At 32.6% G+C, this 24484-nt stretch overlaps 1 protein-coding gene across 3 annotated transcripts in view; it reads right to left on the bottom strand.

Moving 5' to 3' along the window:
- LOC143252818 (cell adhesion molecule Dscam1-like) overlaps positions 1–24484 on the bottom strand; it is a 136727-nt gene that overhangs the window by 5500 nt on the left and 106743 nt on the right. Inside the window, exons 20-26 of one of the 3 annotated variants that reach the window (XM_076505555.1) lie at positions 24135–24320; positions 22473–22769; positions 16802–16990; positions 16240–16392; positions 12513–12616; positions 6737–6818; positions 3749–3890 (exon numbers count right to left, since the gene is read on the bottom strand). In XM_076505555.1, coding sequence (XP_076361670.1) covers positions 3751–3890; positions 6737–6818; positions 12513–12616; positions 16240–16392; positions 16802–16990; positions 22473–22769; positions 24135–24320 — 1151 coding nt within the window. In that variant the 3' untranslated portion in view covers positions 3749–3750. Of the gene's footprint in view, positions 1–3748; positions 3891–6736; positions 6819–12512; positions 12617–16239; positions 16393–16801; positions 16991–22213; positions 22329–22472; positions 22770–24134; positions 24321–24484 lie in introns of those variants that run through there. The other 2 variants (XM_076505556.1, XM_076505557.1) reach the window with 2 other exon arrangements.

The raw sequence follows: 24484 nt of genomic DNA on the forward strand, positions 1-24484 counted from the left end.
GCGTACGGCATGTTTCAAGTGACATGAACGTTTTAAGGATGGTCGACAGTCCATTGAAGATGATGAGCGTCCTGGACGTCCTTCCACGTCAACTGACGACCCACACGTCGACAAAATCAACCCCTTGGTGCGGGCAAATCGACGTCTGACTGTCAGGGAGCTTGCTGAAGAGTGTGGGATATCAGTTGGATCTTGTTACGAGATTTTGACTGAAAAATTGAAGATGCACCGCATTGCTGTGAAATTTGTGCCTCAGAACTCGTGAGTTTTTGGCCAAACACTCGATCACTGTTCTTCCCCACCCCCCTACTCACCTGACCTTGCTCCTTGAGGTATTTTCTTGTTCCCCAAACTCAAAAGACCCTTGAAAAAAAGAAGATTTGAGACGATTCCCGAGATTAAGGCAAATGCGACGAAGAAGCTGGAGGACATTACAAAAGAAGCGTACCAGGACTGTTTCAACAAGTGAAAACACCGTTGGGATAAGTGTGTGCGTTGGGGAGGAGAGTACTTTGAAGGGGTCCCAGACCTGTAACTTCTAAATAAAGTACATTTTGTTTTATGACGTCAGTCCGCGTATTTTTTGAACAGCCCTCGTACTTCCAATGGATAAAACTATAGAACAACAGTCGTAATTTTTTAATTGTCTCACGGCTTTCTCACTTCCTATAATCAAACATATTAAGTTATAAGAACAGCAAAAAAATAATAGTATTCACATGAGGTGAAGTCAAACTGATCCTCATGTAATTTGTAACAGTTCTAATAGTGGGACTGAAACAAATTTCTTGTTATCTGACATGAGTTATTACATGTTTAATAAAGTTTAATTACTGAAACTTTTGCAATAAATGTAATAACAAAAAAAGAAACAAAATATTAACGTTAAAATGAACAATACAATTTTACATGGCCAAACGCCAAAATTATAAAAAGAGATTGACTCTTTCGGCAGGTTTACGCTTCCTTCCAACATCATCAGTAAAAACCTAAATGGCAAGGGAATATTTTTAGAAAGAAAAGTTTTAACTCATTGTAATCTCTGAGAGTGGTATGAATATTGTACATAAAGAGTCAATATTTCTTTACAAAATTGTTCATTAACATCAGTTATCATCTTCATCTTTATTTAACAAAGTCATTCATTTTGCAGTACAAAACTTTCGTTGATTCTTTAACATTGAATTACCATCGAGTTCTCGGTTCACATAAAATTAGTGTTTCATACATTGTATCGATTGATCTCTTTCAACAATGTGTTGAACAAGATACGTAAGTTTTACGTTCAATATTTCGAATTAGTTTAGTTTGACTCATATATTTTTGTTGCATTCACATCTTTTCTCTAAAATGTCTCTTTTACCTCTACTGTTAGAAACTTTTATTTTGATTTGTTAAATTATTTTTTCTGAATACACTGGCTATTTGGCTATTTATAATTTGTATATATAGTAATATTACTGTATTGTTAAATATAGTATAATGCTTGATAAAAATTGAATTGTACATATATTTTTTGTATTATTCTCGAATTTGATTTTTTGACACATTTTTGGTTTGGTGGCATAAAGATATTGAGTTAAAACATTTGTTGATTATCTAAATAATGTTGATCCTTCCAAGTCTGTTCAGTTTACGTATGAGATTGAACAAGATAATTGTTTATTTTTTAATACCCTTGTTATATGATAATGGAACTATTTCTACAATTGTTTATCGGAAACCATATTCAATCTTTATTTATTCATAAATAAACTACCAGCTTTTTAAATTTGTACAGACAGATCATTTAAAATTGGTTCCAATCCTACTAAATTGGAAAACGGATTGAATTATATAAAAATCATTACTAAAGTTTGGTATTGTTTTGAATTTCGCGCAAAGCTACTCCAGGGTTATCTGCACTAGCCGTCCCTAATTTAGCAGTGTAAGACTAAAAGGAAGGCAGCTAGTCATCACCACCCACCGCTAACTCTTGGGCCACTCTTTTACCAATGAATAGTGGGATTGACCGTCACTTTATAACGTCCCCCCGCGACTCTCAGATTACAAGTCGAACGCCTTAACCCACCTGGCCATGCTAGGGTTCACTGCTAAAGATAGAGATTATAATGTTTGTATAACGGAACATGTAATACAAATAATTCACAATTCAAAAATAGTCAAACATAGTACCAGGTTAACAGTATCTACGATAATAAATTTATAATAGAGTAATATTACTGTACACAGACAATGTATAAATAGCCAAATAATCAGTGTATTCAAAAAATAATTTAAACTATTTAATGGAATCAAAATAATAATTACTAGCACGAAAGATAAAAAGACATTTTAGAGATAAACTGTATATGCTAAATTAGGTGTGAATGCAACAAAAATATATTGGTCGAACTAAACGTAATTTGAAATGTCATCTTAATTAATATAGAGGTTTGGGACGTAACAAAAAATGTCACTTATTCTCTTACTGAACACATTGTTGAAACACATCACTCAACACAAAGCAAAACACCATTATTCTGAATAAACCTGATACTTAAAGTTAATTGAATATTAAATAATCAGTTAAAGTTTTATGCTATGAAATGAATAAGACTTTATATAGGATTGTACTTCTGATGTTGGTAGGTAGCATAAAACTACCAAAACTTCTAGAGTCTTCCAATTTTGACGTTTGGTCAAGAAAAATTTACGTACTTTAAACTTTGATATTTTTTTAATTGCGTTTTACATTTTGAATATTTTTGTTCTTTAATGAATTTGCCACTTCTATTAATATTTTGTTACATTTTGCTAATGTTGATCACAAATATCCCAAAACTAATTTTTTGCAATTTTCTTTTTTATATTCAACAACATTAAAAGTTATGCCTGGCATGGCCACATGGTTAGGGTGCTCGACTCGTAAACTGAAGATGGGAGGTTCGAATCCTGTCATACCAAACAAACTCGCCCTTTCAGCCGTTGGAGCGTTAAAATGTGACTGTCAGCCCACCATTCGTTGATAAAAGAGTAGCCTAAGAGTTGGCGACCAGTGGTGATGACTAGCTGCCTTCACACTAGTCTTATACTATTAAATTAGGGACGGCTAGTGCAGATAGCCCTCTTGTAGCTTTGCGCGAAGTTCAAAAACAAACAAACAATTTTTAGCATGCAGAAATTTTGGCTTGCACCCGATTGGGCCCGGCATGGCCAAGCGTGTTAAGGCGTGTGACTCGTAATCTGTGAGTCGCGGGTTCGCATCCCCGTCGCGCCAAACATGCTCGCCCTTTCAGCCATGGAGGAGTATTAATGTGACGGTCAATCCCACTATTCGTTGGTAAAATAGTAGCCCAAGAGTTGGCGGTGGGTGGTGATGACTAGCTGCCTTTCCTCTAGCCTTACACTGCTAAATTAGGGACGGCTAGCACAGATAGCCCTCGAGTAGCTTTGTGTGAATTTAAAAAAACAAACAAAACAAATGCATCCGATTGATTTTTTTCTATGTGTGTGTAAATCGATAATTGGTCTGTAAGCAGAAAGTGCTCGGAAAATAATTGAATGAGAAATATATTTTGTTATGAAATGTCGTCTAGCAATTTAGGTTTTCTGAGACAAGTTTGCTCTACATATTGTAGCAAAATAAAAATTATAAACCTAAAAGCGAAAAAGAAAAATAATTGTTTTGTTCATTTATTTACAAACAAAAGTGTTGTTTGCAACACAGGTGAAGTCATTTTTATATAAGGCGACATACTTTACATACCTTCACATGCTAGTTGGTCTCTCTCCACTGGATCCAGATGGACTAGAGGCAGATTGACAACATGGACCTGATCTTTCTGGAGAGACGATCTGTTGAGCTGATCTGAGCTTAACATCTGCAATTAGATTGTAACAGAGGGTTCCTGAAAATGTAAAACCATTATACATCTAGAGAATAATGGGAACAAAATGTAACATTAAAATACTCTATCTGAGTAAAATAGTATAAAGAAAAGTCAAATTTCTAAGAATCCAGGCATTAGTAAACATTATTATAAATTGCGTAAAATTTAATAATATAAAAGTTATATTATCGTCTTGAAAATATTCATCCATTTTTTCAAATTTTGAAAATTAAACACGTAGCAGAACTGTTATTTTATCCATAAAAATAAAGAGTCCAATACGTGATTGTACAAATCCAATATCATTTTATTTTTCTGATAAATTAGCAACATGATATAAGTAGTAATTAAATACTGAAAGATTTTTAGAAAAATGTATAGTTAATAAAATTGTTTTACATCGTTTGTATTCAGCGTTTACGTTATTTTTGTTGTCTGTTCCACTTTTCTTAGATATTTTATTTTAGTGGTATTTACATTTTGAAACTTTCTACAGTAAGCTTAACATAAATGATAAATATGTCATATATAAGTTGAAACTCTCAAACTAGGTAGTAGTTTTAGAGCTAACAACGGATATTTTACTGTGTTAACTTATATATCGTTAAGTCTGTTTTTTATCATACTTAACAAAGAGTACTTGTAATACTGGAATGTTCAAATAATTTTATGCCTTAAAGCCAGAAACCTTTTAAATTGACTTGTAAGAAAAGACATTATTAACCACAGCATTGAGCGATGGATCGAATTCCTTGAGATACTAGAGCGGACGAAAGTCTAGTGGTGACATTGTTTGTAATTTTATGCTTTTTTCTTGTTCTCTACAGCTTAAAACCTTAGAAACACAAGAATTTAAGCCTTAAACCTAACAAAATACTTAATGGATCCATAACAAACATATAGGTTACTATATAATTGTGTTACCTTTGTTATGTTTACAACCAATCTATACGTTAAATTAGTTTATTTTTTTCCTTTTTAAACTGCTATTTCAAACTAGGATTTACGCTAAAACAAAGATTTTCAATCTTTAATCCAGCTTCGTTTCAGGTGGTCAGAGAAAAGCTTGGAAAATTACAGTAAGAAAGCGATAACATAGCGTATAAACAAATCCAATGAAAGTATACCTAAATAAAAAAATACAAGTTGTCCGCGAACAAAAAGGTTTGGAAACCAATGACTTAAATACGTCATCTCTTTTCGATAACATATAGAAAGAAGTATTAGCACATATACTGCTCTAGAAATGAACATATTCCTACACTAACTAGTCATTTTCAGGGTACCATTTAGTATCAGATTAGACTATATTTATCATAAGTAATAGTTTGCGGTGTATTCGGAATGGACTTTACAAGACTCCAGAAAGCATTTTCTACAATTTTATCTTATTGGTTGAGGAGCATGGTCTGCTATTGGCTCAGATATATTTTCCTTGAATTACAATGACGAATGCGATGGTGTCTCCAAACATTGCTCCAAATATTCCGTAGTTTTACTAACCATAAAAGATGATTAAAGTTACTGTCATATCATTCGAACAAAGTTTTGAAAACATCCGTACGGTAAAGTGTTGCATTATGTTCTTGGAAAAGTCTTTGTAAATCAAAATGGAAGTTTAGCAGATTTACTCTGGATGACATTTCCTCTTTGAATCAAATAACGCATTATCTAATAAGAAAACGTTACCTCCATACCATTCATAACTTCACGGTCTTCATCGGAACAACACAAGCGGGAAATGCCTTTTGTATTTTATGTAAGTAAGAAACCACAACAATCAAACTAAAATAAAATGTGATACGCAATTTACTAGACAATGAACCATTCATTTGGGTTCTAAGCATTGTCGAAACAGTTCTTTCCATCTGCATATTGACTGTCATATATATCACTTCGCTTTATAGTAGTCGAAACCTGACCACTTTGAAGGAATTAGACATATCGAACAGTATGAAAACTGTTGAATAAATCGTATTTTCTCACTGTCTGTCATCAGTTTTTGGAGATCACAGGTTTTGTATTGGCAGATGTATTCCTTTGCAGTTGGTACATATAATCCAGTGACACAATTTCTTGAATAGTTCCATCAGAGAAACGATTTTTAGAACGACACTTCTAAATTGTGCTACTAAATACTCATGTAAATGGCAACTTTTTAAAGTTGTAGTGTATAAACACAACGGAGAAAGTTTTTTTTAATGATAGTTGTGCTGAAAGTGACAAGCATTAAACAGAAGATTATGTACTTTTGTATCTGTTAACAATTCTAGCAGAGTACTTGACTTGAGTCATTGTTTCTAAATTGATAGTTAAATTGCATTTGAGCAAACGTAACCATTCATACGAAACATTATTTATTGAGTAAAGATTTTACCTAACTTTATCACTTTGTCATAAAACATAATTCACATCAATAGGTTCATCTTGGTCAAAAATGAATTAAATACATTTCTGTACAGTGATTCTTACAGAAGATTTGAAACATCTTTTAATTAGTTTGATTAATTTTTGTATTTCTTGTTTTAATGTCCAGATAAAGCTCGAATTATAAAATAACTTATCTCACTGCAAATATTTGTTTGTTTGGAACTTCTAGCAAAGCTATACAATAACTACCCACGCTAGCCATAACTAATTTTGAAATAATAAGTGCAAATGAAAGGCAGCTAGTTTACTGATATCAATTCTTAGGCTCCACTTAACCAGTAGTGGAATTTGAACGTGATTTTGCGGCAACAAAAAGCGAATCCAAAACTCTACTTTCCACAATCCGGTACGCTAGTCACTAGGTTATGCCAAGCGCTAGATAAATATAAACTTGTATTAACATGTAATACTCTTTAATAATTTTAATCACTCACCTTGGCTCATTGAAGGCAGATAACAAACAGGTCTCGGTGGACTTCTTTTTATTGTTGCATATGGACCATCGTTTCTTGTTTGCTGCAGAAGATAAAATAAAACTAATAGTAAAAATAATCAAATTAAACTCGTTGACATTCATGGTGCATTCTTTTCTTTATTTGTTACGTACTATATGTTATATCACATGTATTTTTTTCATTAATATTTTTTCTTTAGAAAGTTTACTTCTTGATGAAGACAATAAATTAACCCTTTCTTAGGATATTTTAGACAGTATAAACAAAAGGAAGTCTTATTTCAACGAGTTGGTTTGTTTATAATTAAGCTAGGCAATGGGCTGCCTGTGCTCTGCCCACGACATTTATCGAAACCAAGTTTGTAGCGTTGTAAGTCTGAAAACATATCGCTGTGCCACTGGGGATTTGTTTTAATGCTTTTATCCTGCTTGTTTCTGGAGTGATATGATATTTCGGTTTCGACACTGAGATTTTCTTTAGGTCGAAGTCATAGCTTTTAACGACCACAATATCATAGCAGGTATTTTATGTGGATTCCACGACGAGATAAAAAAATTAAAGAATCTCTGTCTATCCGCTTTCTCTCGCTACAAATGTAATAAACTAATGATGAAATTAGCTTATTTTGGTTAGTTTTATAACTGTGTATGTTGCTTTTGTCTCATTTGGGAACTATAGCAAGAGAAAACTGAGGGAATAATTTTCGAGATAGTTTACAAGGTAAACGCCATCGAATTCTTTTGCCCCTCGGTGATATATCGGTAAGTTTAAGACTTATACTGCTTATATATGGAGTCATATTCTACGCGGTGGATAAAGTAAATAACCTAATGTGGCGTTGATATAAAAACTAACTAACTAACTATTTATCCGATAGTATAATGTCTCATAACTTTGTCAAAGAGTTTTTTGAACGTTTAGTTTATCAACTTTGATGGAGTTTATAGTTTATAGCAGCGACAGTCCCTGGAATTGACATTTTCTTCGTCGTTTTCCTACTCGACATTTGAAGAGTCAACCTCCCTGACTAAGTTGTATATTTGTATTTGGTTGGTTGGTTTACGGTTTCAGTGGTTGTCTGGGTTTAATGGTCGGATGTACAAGCATTCGTTGTGGATTTTATGCTATATTTTCAGCTGTGGCTTGAATTTTGTGTTCTGTAACTTGTATAATTGTATACTTTTGGTGGAGGTTTTAACTTTGGCAGATATTTGTTCTCTTTTGTTTGAAGCAGAATACTTGAAGAAACAGTTGTGTTGAATTATTCGATCTGTTAGCTGATAAGGGTTCACTATTACTTTGAAAGATAGTATTTCACATTTTAAATCGGTAAGTCATCTTCTGGCATTTCTTTAATTTCCTGAATAGCGACAGAAAGGTTCACATTTCGTAAAGAAAAGTACTTTATAGGATATTAAACAGGGGTGATAAAAGTTTACATGCTCTTTAAAATTACAGACTGAGTGTATGTAATATTTAGGTTAGTGATTAAACAAATATACCACCATGTTTTAAACGACCTCCTTTTTTGTCTATTTGAATTTTGGCAGTGAGTTTGTACTTTTTTACGAAGATCTGGGATGGAATTTCCTTCTTTGTACTTGTCTCTCCGTTTCACTATGAGTAATTGGAAGCGTGTCGTTTGATGTTATCATCCATTTTACTGAGAGAGGTTGTGATTTTTCTTGTTCAAATCTAGCAACCGTCATCTATCTCAAGACATTTGACTTCTAGCCTTACAATCGAGCTCACTCAAAGGAAGAAATCGAAATAACACTCAGCCCCTTATATAAAGCCGCACTTCAAAAATTTCTACTGAAAATGTTCCCGCCTAATATCAATAAACCTTTGTATATGTTTACAAAAGAAATTCAAAATTAATGATATCGTGTTCTTCCTTGCTTTAGTCCATACCATAAAATTTACTAAATCAACCTTACACACTAACGTATACGGGAAATTCAAATCTTATCTTCTTTTGTAATACATGGTAACATGCATTCCGGAGACCAAACTTTCATATACAATTAAAGAAACCCTTAAAGACCACTTTAAAACTCAACAAGAATAAATCGAACCTGTTGATACAAGAATCACCTCTCTGCCTCCGAATTTAATTCAGATGTTACAAAAATACATTATAATGTAATTCAGCAGAGAAATATAATTCAATTCTCAGTCAACAATAATAAAACATTTTATGAACAAAAGTAACAAAATAAAAAGTCTATTTGTGTACGGGAACCTTTGGAAAATCAGACAGAATAGTCAGCTTCAGAATTAAGAAAACTAAGATTAATAGTTTATGCTGTCTAATTACTTGATCCGGTAAGAAAATACCGTTAATATAAACGCAAACAACATCATACAGTTGAAAAATGTATATAATCCATCTTGGATAAAACAAGCCAAACCGAATAAAGTAAGCACTAAGATATCAAATTTACGGGTACATTGACTGTTTCTACTAGCACTTTCGGCAAAATGAGTTATCCATTTCTATCAGCAAAGGACAAGTCTCCATATCTTCAGTATATACAAATATTGTAAATACACCAAATAATATTATTGAAGTAACTTTAATTTATAATTTTTACTTATAAAATTATTAGAACAATCCCGCTGGTACAGCGGTAAGTCTACAGATTTAGAACCTTGAAACCGGGGTTCGATTCCCCTCGGTGAACTCCGCAGATAGCCCGATGTGGATTTGCTATAAGAAAATACACATATTATTAGAACGTGTAAACGAGAAACATTTATGACATATATCATAATACATTCACTGATGTTTAAGTTTCCCCACCTAATATCTCTTTTCTTTTTCACCTTAGAGCATAATTAGAAGACATCATCAAATGTTGGTATTAAATAAAAATACCATAATCTTTGAACCTTCTCGCTTTGCCTAGTTGGAGTTGGGCAAATATTTTATGTCTTTCTGCATGCAAAGTCGTAAATTCATCGTAAAGTGTAGGCGTCAGTAGACCATTATTTACGACAGGAAACGTCGAATGGAAAATGTATTAAAATAGAAAATTTTAAACTTTCCTTCTGTAAACTTTGTGAATTTATAAAACCTATGATTTTAACCTATATAGATCATGCATATCTATGACTGCTTGAGGCGATATGACCAATCGTCCACATGAAAGTTAACAGTTGGTGTTTTATTTAATTGCAAGAAAAAATAATAATATTTGTGCATAGCAGAAACTTGCACGTAAAATGCAACAACTGCGCTATTTATGTATAAGATATAAAATTATTGCACTTTCATAACCATGCATTGTGATTTAACAGCAGTGATATTATATACACTCTGAATATGACTTAATTGTTTGTATTGTGATATAGAATAAAACACATTTGCATATATATCATGCCAGCAAAATGAGGTTACTTAATGTTGCTACTTATTTGAAAATACGTGGGGAAACACTGGTGATTTTAGACGTTCTATCATGATTTTGGGGCAAGTTTTAGGTTAAAGTATAGAATTTGACGAAACAGTATGCTTTTGTGTTTTCGTGTGTCTGTTCTTAGCCCTTAATCACCAAGTAAGTGTGTTTTTCGTGTACAATGTTTAAGCTTATTTTATATTTCAGATTAGGAAACGTTTTGGTTGAATCTACAAAGTACACACTTCATCTGATGTTTACCATATAAAATTAGCTAACATATCTAGTTAATAATTTGAGTGCTATCTGAAAAAGACTTTAAAAGACAATCTGGCTTCATCGTTTGTATTTCATCAGGCTGAAAAATATTAACTTTGATTGTTGGAAAATGTGTGTAATTGAATTATTTCACTCAGATATTTAATCAAGATGATTAATAGTGACTGTTGATTAGTTAATGATCATGCAATCTTTATTATTTCAAATAAAAAAATATTGCACAGCACAAAAACATTGATTGTACCAGTAAAACTATATATGTGGATGTTCAAAAATACCTCAAAAACAGTTTGAAAAGTCGTTAAGAAGATTAGTTTGTAGCTGCGTTATGTTTAAAGATTCGATTAATTATCAAGGCTAAGATAACTATAATTAAGTTCTGATTGAAGCAGGCCACATACGTAGGTCGGAAATAAAAATCAAACCAGTAATTAATATAGCTAATTTAATGTACTGTTTAAAATGCATTGATTCATAAGTTGGCACACCTCATTGTTAGTAATATTTAGAGCTATAATCTAATAATATATCATGTGGTTTGGCTAGCTTATATCAAGCTAACCTGGTGAAATAACTGTCTTAGGAAAAAAAAGAGTACTATATACAATAAACATTTTAACCAATAGAGTTAATGAAACTAATATTAAGGCAATATAGATAATTTATAGAACATATAAAAACTAATTGTTTGCTGTTATAACTGATTCTCTATCCCTTGAAAAAAGTGAAATTAGTATGCGAAAAACATTATATAGCCTATCTGAACAATGTATGTGGACAGATGAATGACTTTAACAGCTTAATATCTAAGTAACATGTCACAAATTAATTACAGAGTCGGATGGCAATGCAGTACTGACAGTAATATTTATTTTAATATTTATAGAAACAGAACTAAAAAAACGGTAATAAATAACAAAATAAATGCCCCCCCAGTGGCTCAGCGGTATGTCTGCGGACTTATCAACGCTAAAAACCGGGTTTCGATATCCGTGGTGGGCAGAGCACAAATAGTCCATTGTGTAGCTTTGTGCTTAATTGAAAACAACAACAACAACAAAATAAATGTAGAATATAGTCAGGCAATAAAAGTAAAGAATACTAATACTATAATTGAAATAATAAAATTAAATATTGTAAAAAGAAAAACAGTTTACTAAACATACTATGAGTTCTGTCTTCTTCAACTTGACAAGTGGTAATGATATGTATTAGCGATTTGTTGCAATCGAAAACTGACCCAAGAAATGCAAAAAACGGTACTTAAATACATTGCAAAATAATAATTTAGGTCGGTTGATTACGATGATGTGGTATTGTAACAAACGATCTCTTGATCAAATTATTCATGTAAGTGCTGATAATATTTTGCAGAAACTTCACGATGATATTTCTAAATCTTTATGACCACGTACGAATGGTTACAAAATGATGAAATTTGGTCAGCCTGTTTTTCATGCAGGTAGGTCTTTGGAAGAGGTGGAAAATTTAAACCATATATCAACCACTACAAGAATGTTTAAAGATACTTAGAACCAGACTATTAATAATTACTTGTAAATTTTGTGGAGTAATGGAAACATTTTGACGTGACTTGTACGTTACTAATATTTAAATCTGATCAAGTTGCCTTTCTCAGTGACTCAGAAGTAATTCTAAGAACTTATAACGCTAAAAAAATTGATTTTCAATGCTAAAAGTGGACTAATCACAGAAAGTCCCTCATGTAGCTATGCGTTTAAAAGAAAGACAGAACTGATTAAGCAAGCTACTCACAAAACTGAAATTTTAAACAGTAATGAATATAGCTATTTTATCATATTGTACTTGCGTTCTTACTTATATTATAATAATTAGAATTATCTTTTCATTAGCTATAACAGATCCTATAGTCATGCAAGAAAGTCATGATCCCATAGGAAATTTGGCAGATAAATAGTTCATACCCTGAAAAATGAATTTAACAGTTGCATACATAGTAATTCTCGTGTTAATTTATGAAAAAAATGTTTTCTTGGTCAGTTTGTATCATAGATTTTTCAAACTACTATGCCAGAATTCAGAAGGTTACCTACAGCCATAGACATCATTACTGGGCAGCTGCTCTCATCTACAACACATCGTGGAGGTGGCACAGAAGCATAAGGCTCAGCATACTCATGGGTCTCGTCTCTCCGACCTGAAACCAAAATGTTGCTCAGTACTACTGTAACAGAGTTATAATATCGATATTATTAGCGGATGGGCAATTAAAAAACTCGATTTATAAGTATACTTTAAACGTGTTAGTAGAATATTATTTTACTTTTTAAAGTTCAGTAATTTTTTAAAATTAAGCATACTATGTCTTTTCCATTCTCATTAAATTTTTTATTTCATCCAGTAAATATGCATTGCTAAGGGCAAAAAGTTTAATATAATATACTCTCAATATAATGCATTCGTACTCTTAATAACAAAGTATAGGAACCATACGTGACACGTGTACCCACAAGTACCACAACGGATGTTCTAATATATGTATATATATATTTTTTTTCTGATTAGAGCTCCCTTTTTGGGTAGCTATAGAAGCAGTCGAGAATAATGTAGAATCTAGACCAGCATATTCCTCAGTGAATCATGACGGGTTGAAATCCATAAGCAACCCAGACATTTTGTATTAATTACCTTAAGTTTATGTTACTGTCAACTAATGCTTTTCATATCATGTTATTTTTAAGCAATAATAATGAACTCTCAAAGCGAATGATCTTATTTTAAGGGTTAACTACTTGCGTGAAACAGGCCCCAATGTATCCTTTAAATATTGGTGTATTATGTAGTAGTAGTAGAACATGAATAAGACAAGAACCTACTAGATTTAAAGCAACGAAGTGTAAAATCATGGAGTGACTACAAACTAAATATTACTTTGTATAATGTACATAAAACCTTTTGTTTTTGTATAAACACCTTGTTTTTCTGAATAACCACCATCTTAGGTTAGGGACTTGAGGTTTTTTCTTGATCGAACTTTTGATAAATCGACATTATAGAATAGTGATTTTTTTAAAATAAATGGTATCAAGAAGTGTAAAAATCAACTATCTTTGTTTGCCGCTATTTCACCTATTTTTGTTTCATAACTGTATCAACTCTTTTTGTTCTTCCCTAAAGAATTAAAAAACATCTGGTCCATTACCACCAATGATAAAAATGGTATAATAATATTATTTACCTAGAGTGTAAGCTCGTTCTTCGTGTAGGAAGCGTATCCTAAATTTTATGCTTAATTGTCGATTTTTAGAGACCTTTGGTGGGAAGTTGGAAACGTACAACAGTTACAAAATAATGAATCATTAAAATTATGGTATCACGAAATGTAAAATGTTCACTACTGCACTTGCATAAACACAAAAGTACTCTTCACAATTATCCAATAGAAATAATGGGTTTATATGTTATCTAGCATGCGTACACTGACGGCTGATTAAAGTATATTTAATTAATTACGTAGGTTTTAATTCTAAATTAAGCTTTTTCACGCACATGACAAGGGTTGGTTTAAGCAATAATAATATAACAAGACCGTGACCACGTGAAGCGTGTTCGAATATAGCTTGCAACTAGTATGTCGGTGTTATTTTGGGCATTGTCTTGGTGATAATAATTTGCATATTATTTATTGAAATAATATTTCTCGTGTAGGACAAAGCTTAGAACAAGTGTCTGCACACTAAACGTTAAGCAGCATATTCGACATAATTAGTGTATAACAGTTGTCTTTGATAAAGTAGTTGAAGAACAACTGTGCCAGTTGCGTGAAATGTCCTTGTTTGTATTCTGATGATGGTAGTTTGTACATTATTTAAGTTTGACTTATATTTTGATATAGTTTATTCAGAGTTGTACACTAACCTGTACGATTTATAAAAAAAGCGGCAATAATTTAACATAGACTTGAAAAATTATAGATTGTTGAATCAGTAACTAGCAAATTTATAATAAATAAATTAAGAAAACCTGTATTATTTTGCCATATTTTGTTGAATTAATTTTTCTAAGTGATATTTTGATGCCTACTCATTTTCAGACTACACATTATAAAACAATAATAGGAGTTCAATAGAAGCTTTGATGGTAATTATACGCGGTCTTATATGTCCAGTGGCATGAGGATAACTTAAGCAATTTCTCGAAGTTCTAAAGTAATAGTGCCTAAAGCTCTGCTGAAACGTATTAATATATATAATACTGTTTATTTCTTTGTTTTTAGCACAAATCTATATGACAGTCTATCTGTGCTTTGTTGACCGCGGGGAATCAGAAATTTGGAAATGTAAGACCGTAAACTTACTATTCGGCAGTTAGCTGCTCTAGAAGTTCTTACTTTAGAAAAAATAGAACTAGAGAAAAAACAGCTAATCAATATCATTCACCACTGATTCTCAGATTACTATTTCATCAACGAAACTGAGATTGATCGTCACATCATAATACCCCTCCAGCAGAAAGTGCTAGCATTTTCGGTAAATGGATTCGAAATTCCTATCCACAGTTTACGAGTGGAGCGTCCTAACATTAGGGTTTGGCATTTCTTATTTATAGAAATAATACCATAGTTTGTCATTATATCAATATTGATATGCAATAAAATTGCATAAAACACTGTATTATAACAACGGAGAAAAACTGTTCCCTTTGGAATTTTATACTTACAAATACAAGTAGAAGAGAAGATTTCAAAATTTACTCAATCTTGAGCGTAAAGATAAGACTTGATTTATAACCCGTTAGGTAAACAGTTTATAACACCAGTTTTAATTTCTTAAAGAGGAAAGTGTGAAGGACTTATTATTATATATTTGTTTTAATATTGATATTTGTTTCAATTTTTGTGTTTAGTATTTTAGTGACAAAAGCAGGTCGAGGAATAAAGGAAGATATTTTTGTTTTTCGTTGTTTGTGCAAAGACATTCAAGAGCTGTCTGCGTGGATCTCCTTTAATTTCAAGCTTAGAGTTTAACTACCGAAAAAAAAAAGACCACAAACACTAAAGGTATTGCTGTCTGACCGAATAGTGGGATTTGACTGTCACACTTATAATATACTCACGGATCCAAGTTCAAAGCGCGATTTATTTTTGGCGCTAATCGAACGCGAACAATAGAATTTGCAGTTATATAGTCCTGCATAACAACCAGTGAGCCACTTTTCGACTAGAGTGAAAGGAAATTATTGTGCTTTTCAGACATACTTAGCCTTTTAGCCATGGGGGCGTTATAAGTGACTGTCAATCCCACTATTCGTTGGTAAAATAGTAGCCCAAGAGTTATGGATGGATAATATTAGCTAGTTGCTTGCTTTTTAACTTTTCACTCCTAAATTAGGGATGGCTATCGCAGACTGAGTATGCCACACAAATACTATACTATAATAATCAGTCCTGAAAATGATATAATTTTCTGAATAATTTTATATTATCCATTACTACAGTTTTTTTATTAATTTTGTTTGTTGAACCATAAACAGTTTTTTAGAATAATATTTTATTTATACAGAAACAATGTCAAACGTTTCAATTCTCTTAAGATAGCATCGAAACTCCTGTCTCTAATATATATATGTAATAAAACAACAGAAAAAAACAGCATTTGAACTAAATCAACTTACTTTGATTTCTTGATTGAATCTATAACTTGTTATACTATTCTAGTATCACATTAAAATATTAAACCATGCAGAATTTCTTTATTAAAGTCAATGAAAACTTTGTGTTATACATTTATCGACAACTTGAAATTGAGTAAATAAACTTACGCGTTCGACCTCTAGCGGCAACGGGCGTAGGCTTTCTGGTCGGTGATGAATAGTAAGAAGACTTATATATTGGTTCCATTTCTTTCTGTGGTTTCTGGGAGAACTCTGCCATTCCTACATTTTCAACTTGTCTACTCTTTCGTGGTTGGCCATCTGGAATTAATATAAAAAAAGTTTTTAATATTTTTTACAAAAATAGAAAATGTATTTATAAAACCAAATGTAAACAAAATAATACGATAATACTGCGAGTAAAACACACTACAACTAACATCTTGATTTAATTTTGAGTGTTATACATAAGATTCAACAATTCAAACAAGCAACATTAGTGATTTCATAAATTATTTTCGAACATTAAAGCTTAGTTGAATGGGTTGTAACTTCGCGTCACAATTGTTGTCGTAGTGCAAGGATGCCTCTCGTAGCATTTTTATTCTCATTTTAAAATCTATAAAAGATATAAATTTTACAAACGTATTTTGTACAACCTTACAGAAAAACTGGCTATTTGTCTTAGTTTTTATGTTACATTACCTAAACCAGAAACAAAATTAATCACCTCCGCTGCTGTTCCCTATGCTGTCATCTGACTGCCTTTTCAAGCATACTAAAACAACAATGGTGACCACTAGCAGTATGATGATTGAGAATATTACCGGTAATATCACAGTCAGGTTTCTGTAAAAGGGTAAAGTTGAATCCCAGCCAGCTGGAGGCTTTCCTGGCGGAGACACCGTCGCTGCTGAAGCTTTATTGTAATTATAGATCACCAATAAATTGTTTGAAACAACACACCTTATTTCAGTAACAAGAGCTGTTAAGCTGAATCAAACAATCAATCAAATATAAATATTAAGCTTAAGGTATCTTTCCTAAAATACATAAAAAACAAAAAAAAAACATTATTTCCATTACATATTAAAACAATGGAACTTTGCAAATATTGCAGAATAACTTATATACTTCATATTTCTAATGAAAATCATACAAGTGCCATATTTAAGGCGTGTTACATATTTCCATAATACAGTCATTTAAATATTAATATAACATTATGTTTGTCTTTTTTCTCCCTTTATTTCTATTTTTACAAACCTAATATTAAACTAAGTTTGGAAAAAAATAGGGAAGCGTGATTAATATAGTATTCTAATCTTCTCTGATTATATAATTTATAAACAACAGCACATCGAATATGAAGTTTTAATTGTATGTGAAAGATATGGAGCGCTGGTACTCTAGCTCAAGAAACAGCGTTTTTGTTTTTCTAAAGAGAACTACAAAGACGAAATTTAAATAAATAGGCAAAATTATATAATTCAAATCCCCTATCGAAATGAAAATTCTAAATATCACTAGATAGACATGAATATAAAAGGCGTAACTTTGTATAACTTTAATAAGCAATACCACATGCATATCTAACCTTAGGAGTTCTAAGTGTCATTCATTTCGTGTTAACTTCTTCAAGGTACTATAAAGTGCTATGTGATGACTTCCGACGTCAGATTAACTTTCATTATTTAAATGAAAAAGTCATTGAGATTAAAACAGATCATACAAAACCGTGGATTTGACCAAGTAGGGCTGGAGTATGTTGATAACTCTGCTACAAAAATACAGTTCTTTAAGTAGACTATTTGAATCTAATTGACCTTGATTCATGGTAATCCAATACTGTATAATGTAAAAGTTGTGGACTAGAACTAATTTTTTTAAGTAATTTCATTTCGCCTGTTCAAAAGTTGCACAGCAGATATTAAGATGTTACTCTTTCACTTTGATTGAAGCTCTGTTTTGTAGTAGTTGCTATGTTATGGTGTGGAATGTCTTAGTTATTCCAGGTTAACGGGAGGTGTATCCATAAAGTAGAATTTTCTTCATTTCTTTTAAAATTATTGCCAAAAGCTACACAAAGCGCTACATGTACACAAGTTCGAAGCGATAGACGAAGGGGAAGAAGCTAGCCAATAGCATCTGCCGGAACATTTTATATGGCCAATAGTGAGATTTGACAGTCACTATTATAACGCATCTACAGCCTTAAAGTGCAAAGTGAGTTCTTTTAGTAACGACCACGCGAACCTCGAATTACACAGTGTAACACAAATTTTTCCAGGATGGTATGTGTTATTTCTTAATTGCCTATGCTGTAAAGTACAGAAAATGGCCATTATCCCCTTCAAATTATGCTTTTGTGACCTGGATAATGAAATTTAGAAATTTAACATATTTTTTATGTAAAAACGGGTAAATTGGCACATTTTCATTTACATAAAGTCTGAATAAAACAACATATAAATCAAGAAAAATGTCGGTGATGCTTCCTCTGACATGCGACTTGTACACTTTCATCTAACAAATCCATTTCTTGAGCCTAGATGTCAAAAGCTCGGCATCTGACTTTGTTAAACCAAGATATCTGATCAAGTCATTGAGGTCTCTTTGGTTGGGGTAGTATGGTTTCTCTCATCAGCTGCACCTCTGAAATTGTAATCTGGATCTTTAACGTCTACCTCGTCTTCTGATTTCCTGCTCTCTTCTGAAGATGGCTGCTTTCTCTCTGGCGGAATGGGTACAGGGAGCTCAGGGCAGTGTGGCACAGAGGCGATGGATGGTGGAAGGTTCGAATACATGACAGTAGCTGCATTCTTGCGAACTCGACGTTTAGAATGGTCCACCATGCAGAAGTAGCAGTTACTTGAGTGGTCAGTAGGTTCAAGCAAAATTCATGGAATAGCGAACTTCATGGCTCTCTTTTCCCCTCTGTACCATCCTGAAAAAGAGTAAAATGAAATAGTTATTATGAAGAATAAATTTACTTTGTCCACAGCTAATATGTAAGAGGTTCATGCAAAATATTTTATATGTAATATTGTTATACTATTAGAAATTAAAAAAGACATTTAAATTTAAAAGGTCTAAAATTTCTATAATATAAAATCTTACTATTCAAGCAAGCGAACATTGTCCGTCTTACCTTCCAGAGTTTTTTGCAGTGTTTGCAGTAAAATGAGGTGCCTAAGGTTTGTCTTGATCCCCGACAGGCACGCCGAAATATGCCATGCAGGCTTCATACATTTTGGAAATACTGTCACAGAGTACTTTTGGCTCTTGTCTTGATAAATTGGCCACATACATAGCAGAATGCGTCTGAAGAATGCTTGCATCTTCTTAATGACATCTCTGATAAAATCAGAGAGGTCTATGTGTTCACTTAGGCAGCAAGAACTAAACTAAAGCGGTGAGTGGTGAGCACCTGTACATATATATATTATATGGAAAGTTCTAGAAAATTCTTGTTAGTTCTGCAGCATTCCAGAAAATTCTCTATCAGCTACTCAGCACTGAATCCACCTGGAATGTTCTGGAAAAATTGGTAAATTTGAAAATTTCACTACCCAGGTCACAAAAGCAAAGTTTGAAGAGAAAAATAGGTCTTTTCCACCTACTTTAGGCATAAGCAATTGGAAAATAACTCTTTCTGCCCAGGAACAAGAAAAAGTAAAAAAATTATTACATAGTGTTATCGGATTCACAGTCCGAGCATGTTAAGTTAACCTTTACGCTACGCTTTCCAACCTGAAAAGACAAACTGTAGTGTTTTAAAACCAGGAGAGCGCGTAGAATCCATAAAGTACAAAATTACTTTCACATATTTGTTTTTCAAGTGTAATGAACCTCCAACTAATTATTGTAAGTAAACAAGCAAAAAAGTTAGAGAAATAATTTTTATCTGTTTCGGTTGGGCCTGGCATGGCTAGGTTGGTTAAGGCATTTGACTTGTAATCTGAGGATCGCGGGTTCGAATCCCAGTCATACAAAACATGCTCGCCTTTTCAGCCGTGGGGGCGTTATAATATGAAGGCCGATTCTACTATTCATTAGTAAAAGAGTAGCTCAAGAGTTGGCGATGGGTGGTGCTGACTAGCCTTCTCTCTAGTCTTATACTTCTAAATTAGGGACGGCTAGCTCAGATAGCCTTCGTGTAGCTTTGGGCAAAATTCAAAAACAAACAAACAAACTGCTTCGGTTATTCGCACAAGGATTCATAAGAGCTATTTGGGCTAACAGTTTTTAATTTTTGGCTGATAGATAAGGGAGAAAACAGTTTGTCAACAGCTTTTACAGCCAACTCTTAGACTATTTCAAGTAAACAGATGATGTTCGCTCCTATAACACACTCTTGATTCCAAAAAATGGCAGTAAAATTTTGTATTTTCGTTTTTGTGCTAAAAAAGCGTGAACAATGAACATGGATATACAGGCACACAGATTATTGGACCACGCCCACTCTATTAGTGAAACATAAATCAGGAATTAAAATTAGCATGGGCGGGGGTTAGAAATATCATATTAGTGTATAACTTTTGTCTCACACTCTAAATTCATGTAACTACATGTAACTTTCGTTTTATTAAATACGGTTTCTTTCGCGTCTCTAAATTGTATCGTTGAAAGACTAAGCAGTTAAGGAATAATTTCGGTGTCATTTGTGTATGTGACGGCCAATGGAACAAAAGGTCAAAACATGTTTGTTTATTTTTTTGAATTTCACTACACGAGAGCTATCTGCGCTAGCTGTCCCTAACTTAGCAGTGTAAGATTACAGGAGAGGCAGCTAGTCACCACCACCCACTACCAACTCTTGGGCTACTCTTTAACTAACTAATAGTGTGATTGACCGTTACATCATAATGGTCCCACAGCTGAAAGGGTGAGCATATTTTATGTGACAGCGATTCGAACCCATGACCCTCAGATTACGAGTCGAGTGCCGTAATCAACTGGCCATACCGCGCCGTCAAAACATGTACTTTGTGAATATAAACTCCGAAATTAGCTTAAGATTGTAAGATAAAATACCTGATACTCTTAGAATATTTTTAGAAAAATTATGAAGTTTGCAGACGCGTTTTTATGTTTTATTTTGTGCCTTTTTAAACTCACTATGTATTATTTCATTACGAATGTAAAGGCATGTGCTTATGTGCTTGCCATTTAATATTATGTTCACTTATTGGATATGGTAGTTTATTTTGAATAACTTGCGTGTTTGTTGTAAAGTAAATAATGCATAATAAATTATTACTCTCTGTTCTGGTCACCCTCAAAACTCGATTTGTAGCATTATTAGCTCATTGACATGCTTCTTAGTCAATGTGTAGATTTGATATTTAGTTATTACTGTTTTACGTTTAACTACTTTTCTTTTCTTAATTAATTATTCTTTGGTAAGTTAGCAATAAGCTACTGGGCATATAAAGTTAAAAATAGGATTTCGATACCATGGTGGGTATATATCACGGATAGCTCACTATGTCTCTTTTTGCCCACAACAAAGATTTCTCAATCATTGCTTTTAAATTTTGTTCAGTTATGATTCTTTTCCAAGTAATTGTATTTTTACTACTTCCGTTACAACAACTGAACGATGTCCCAGCGGTAAGCTCGAGAGCTCATTACTTTAAAATTTGAGTCTCATATGTCTGCAGTGGATATAATGCACATAACCCATTGTGTAATTTTACTGTTAAAAACATACAAACCATTAAAATTCAACAAAGTGACATTTTGGTCATTAAAATAGAAACCAATAACAAACGTGGAGCATTTTGTTATTATATGTATGTCATTGACCAAAATATATAATTCTGATCGAACAAAATATTTTGAAAGACAAAGTATATTTTCGCATTTCTTTTATTTGACAAAAGCAATATTTAAAGAAAATTATTTATAAAATTATCTTGAGTGTATTACATTTATAGCCCAAACTAGGGAGTAGACATTTTACAAATTGAAAGACAAAGGGTCTGGTTGGTTTTGAATTTCGCGCAAGGCTACACGAGAGCTATCTGCGCTAGCCGTCCCTAATTTAGCAGTGCAAGACTAGAGGGAAGGCAGCTAGTTATCACCACCCACCGCCAACTCTTGGGCTACTCTTATCAACGAATAGTGAGGTTGACCGTTACATTATAACGCCCCAACAGCTGAAAGGGCGAGCATGTTTAGTGTGACGGGAATTTGAACCCGCGACCCTCAGATTACAAGTCGAGTGCCTTATCCACCTGGCCATGCTGGGGCTGAAAGACAAAGGGAGGTAATGTTCATCATCATAAGATAAACTTCAAGTAATAGATATGAGCTATAAATGATATGAGCTTCAACTGTATTAATAATAAATAAACTGTTTTTATAATTTACATTTGAAATAAAAACTAGTTTACCAAAGAACGTGTAGTTCAACGTCTGAAATGTGTATTCAGCCTCCGTAGTCCCTGCTTCATTGTGTGCACTAACTAAGAGACTGTATTCCCGACCAGGCGCTAGATGTTTTATTTTCAAAAATTTCTGCAGCGCCATCATTCGAGAAGCTACGGTATTCCACAAATGATTAAAAGTGAGTCGATATCGAATGGAGAAATGTTGTATTGGACAACCACCATCTTCCCATGAACTCATGTTCAAAGTCACAGAAGTTGTGTTTATTGATAGAAACGTCCTCTTGGGTGGAGATACAGGAGCTAATAAATTATGAAAGAATAAAGTATATGTATGTATATTAGCTATGTTTATGGTAACCTAAACACAAACAAAATATTTACTTTTTTAAATATAAAACCATTTGAAAACTAAAGACTGTGCCGTTGTTAAATTATACGTGAATACTCAATAGCCATACATTCAAACTGTATTAACTTAAAAGAACGTTTGCTACTTTGAATGGAAATAGTTTCAAGATTTGCCATTTGACGTACATTTTTAAGGTCAGTTTAACTGCGAAAAGATAGTTTATAATAGAAACATGTCAAAAGTGCTTTAATTACTTGTGGTACATATAATATTCTGACCAGACGTAAACCAGTATAACAGGTCAAAAAATTGGGTCTGCTATATTTAACAAATTTACAAAACTTTATTAAACATACGATATTGTTTGACGAAGATCTTGACATCCGCTCTGAAACACATCTTTCAAAACATTCAGCACATTGTTACCTTAAATAACTTCTGAAACATGTTTACAGCACGAACCTCAACAGTAACCTTATAGCTATTCGCAAGAAAGAACAATTCTCTCTGAAAAATATTACATTCTATGAGTAAAAATGAAGCAAAAACATTTGAATATAAAACAGTAAAAATATATTTATTTTATCTAGAATCAGATTGTTTTATTATAAATATACTGTTGTATAAGAAATATTATGGGCATCAACATTTTTTATCTATTTCTTCTTCACTATAATAAAAATTAAGGAGTTTAACTCATATATCCGTTTTCTTTTATTCAATTCAATACCAACTGGGAATTTACAGTATAATGTGTCTTATCTCTAAAATTATTAATGTTAATGGAATCTATGATTAAAAAGATATAATATATATAGTATATGCATATAAAAATCAAATTGTTTGTGGGTTCATGTTTCATTTAGTTGCAGATTTACAACAGCATATGAATCACAAAATATGAGCAAAAGTGGTTTCAATATTACAAATACTCTTGCTAATTATTGAGGGTTTTTTTGTGTATTTTGTATAAAAGAGCAATGGTGGTACCCAATTTTTGTCATCTTTTTATAATGAGTATTCTGACAGAATTTTATATAAAGTTACTTAATATGATGTGGTCTGTGGACCTAACAGGTAAAGAACAGCATATAGCTAATTCGAACAATTGAGAGTTATAGGACGTAAATTAAGTGTTTAGTTTGTTCGAAAGGGAGTCTAATATTGTTACTTATTTTCCTTACCGTATGATAGTTTTGAATGAAAATAAAAACTCATGTGGTCGTTAAGATGAATCAATTATGAAGTAATTATACTGTAGTGCAAATACTTCTCTAAAATATTAGCAGCCGTCAGGTTACAGACTAACTAGTTACCTCCTCCTCTGGTTCGGCCTATAACTGTTGCACTTGGTTCTCCTGTGCCAAGGTTGTTGGAAGCTGTCATATAAAGTCTGTAACGGGTACCACATTGAAGGTTTTTTAGAGTGTATTTATGAGTTTTCGTACTTATCATTTCTTTGATCCAATCTTTTTCTTCTGCTTTATAGTGAATAATATAATCTAGAAAAAAGATATATAGAAGTAGCTGTTACTGAAACACGTCATACTGGCTCACTGGAGCAATCACAAAATTAGCGTTTGTTAGGAAGAGAAACTCTAAGATAGAAAGTTTCTGTTTGTTTGTTTGTTGATGTTGTTTTTAAAGAAAAAAAGAGTGGTTTCCA

This window comes from Tachypleus tridentatus, chromosome 6 (genome assembly GCF_004210375.1).
Source record: "Tachypleus tridentatus isolate NWPU-2018 chromosome 6, ASM421037v1, whole genome shotgun sequence".
In the NCBI taxonomy this organism is placed as follows: domain Eukaryota; kingdom Metazoa; phylum Arthropoda; class Merostomata; order Xiphosura; family Limulidae; genus Tachypleus; species Tachypleus tridentatus.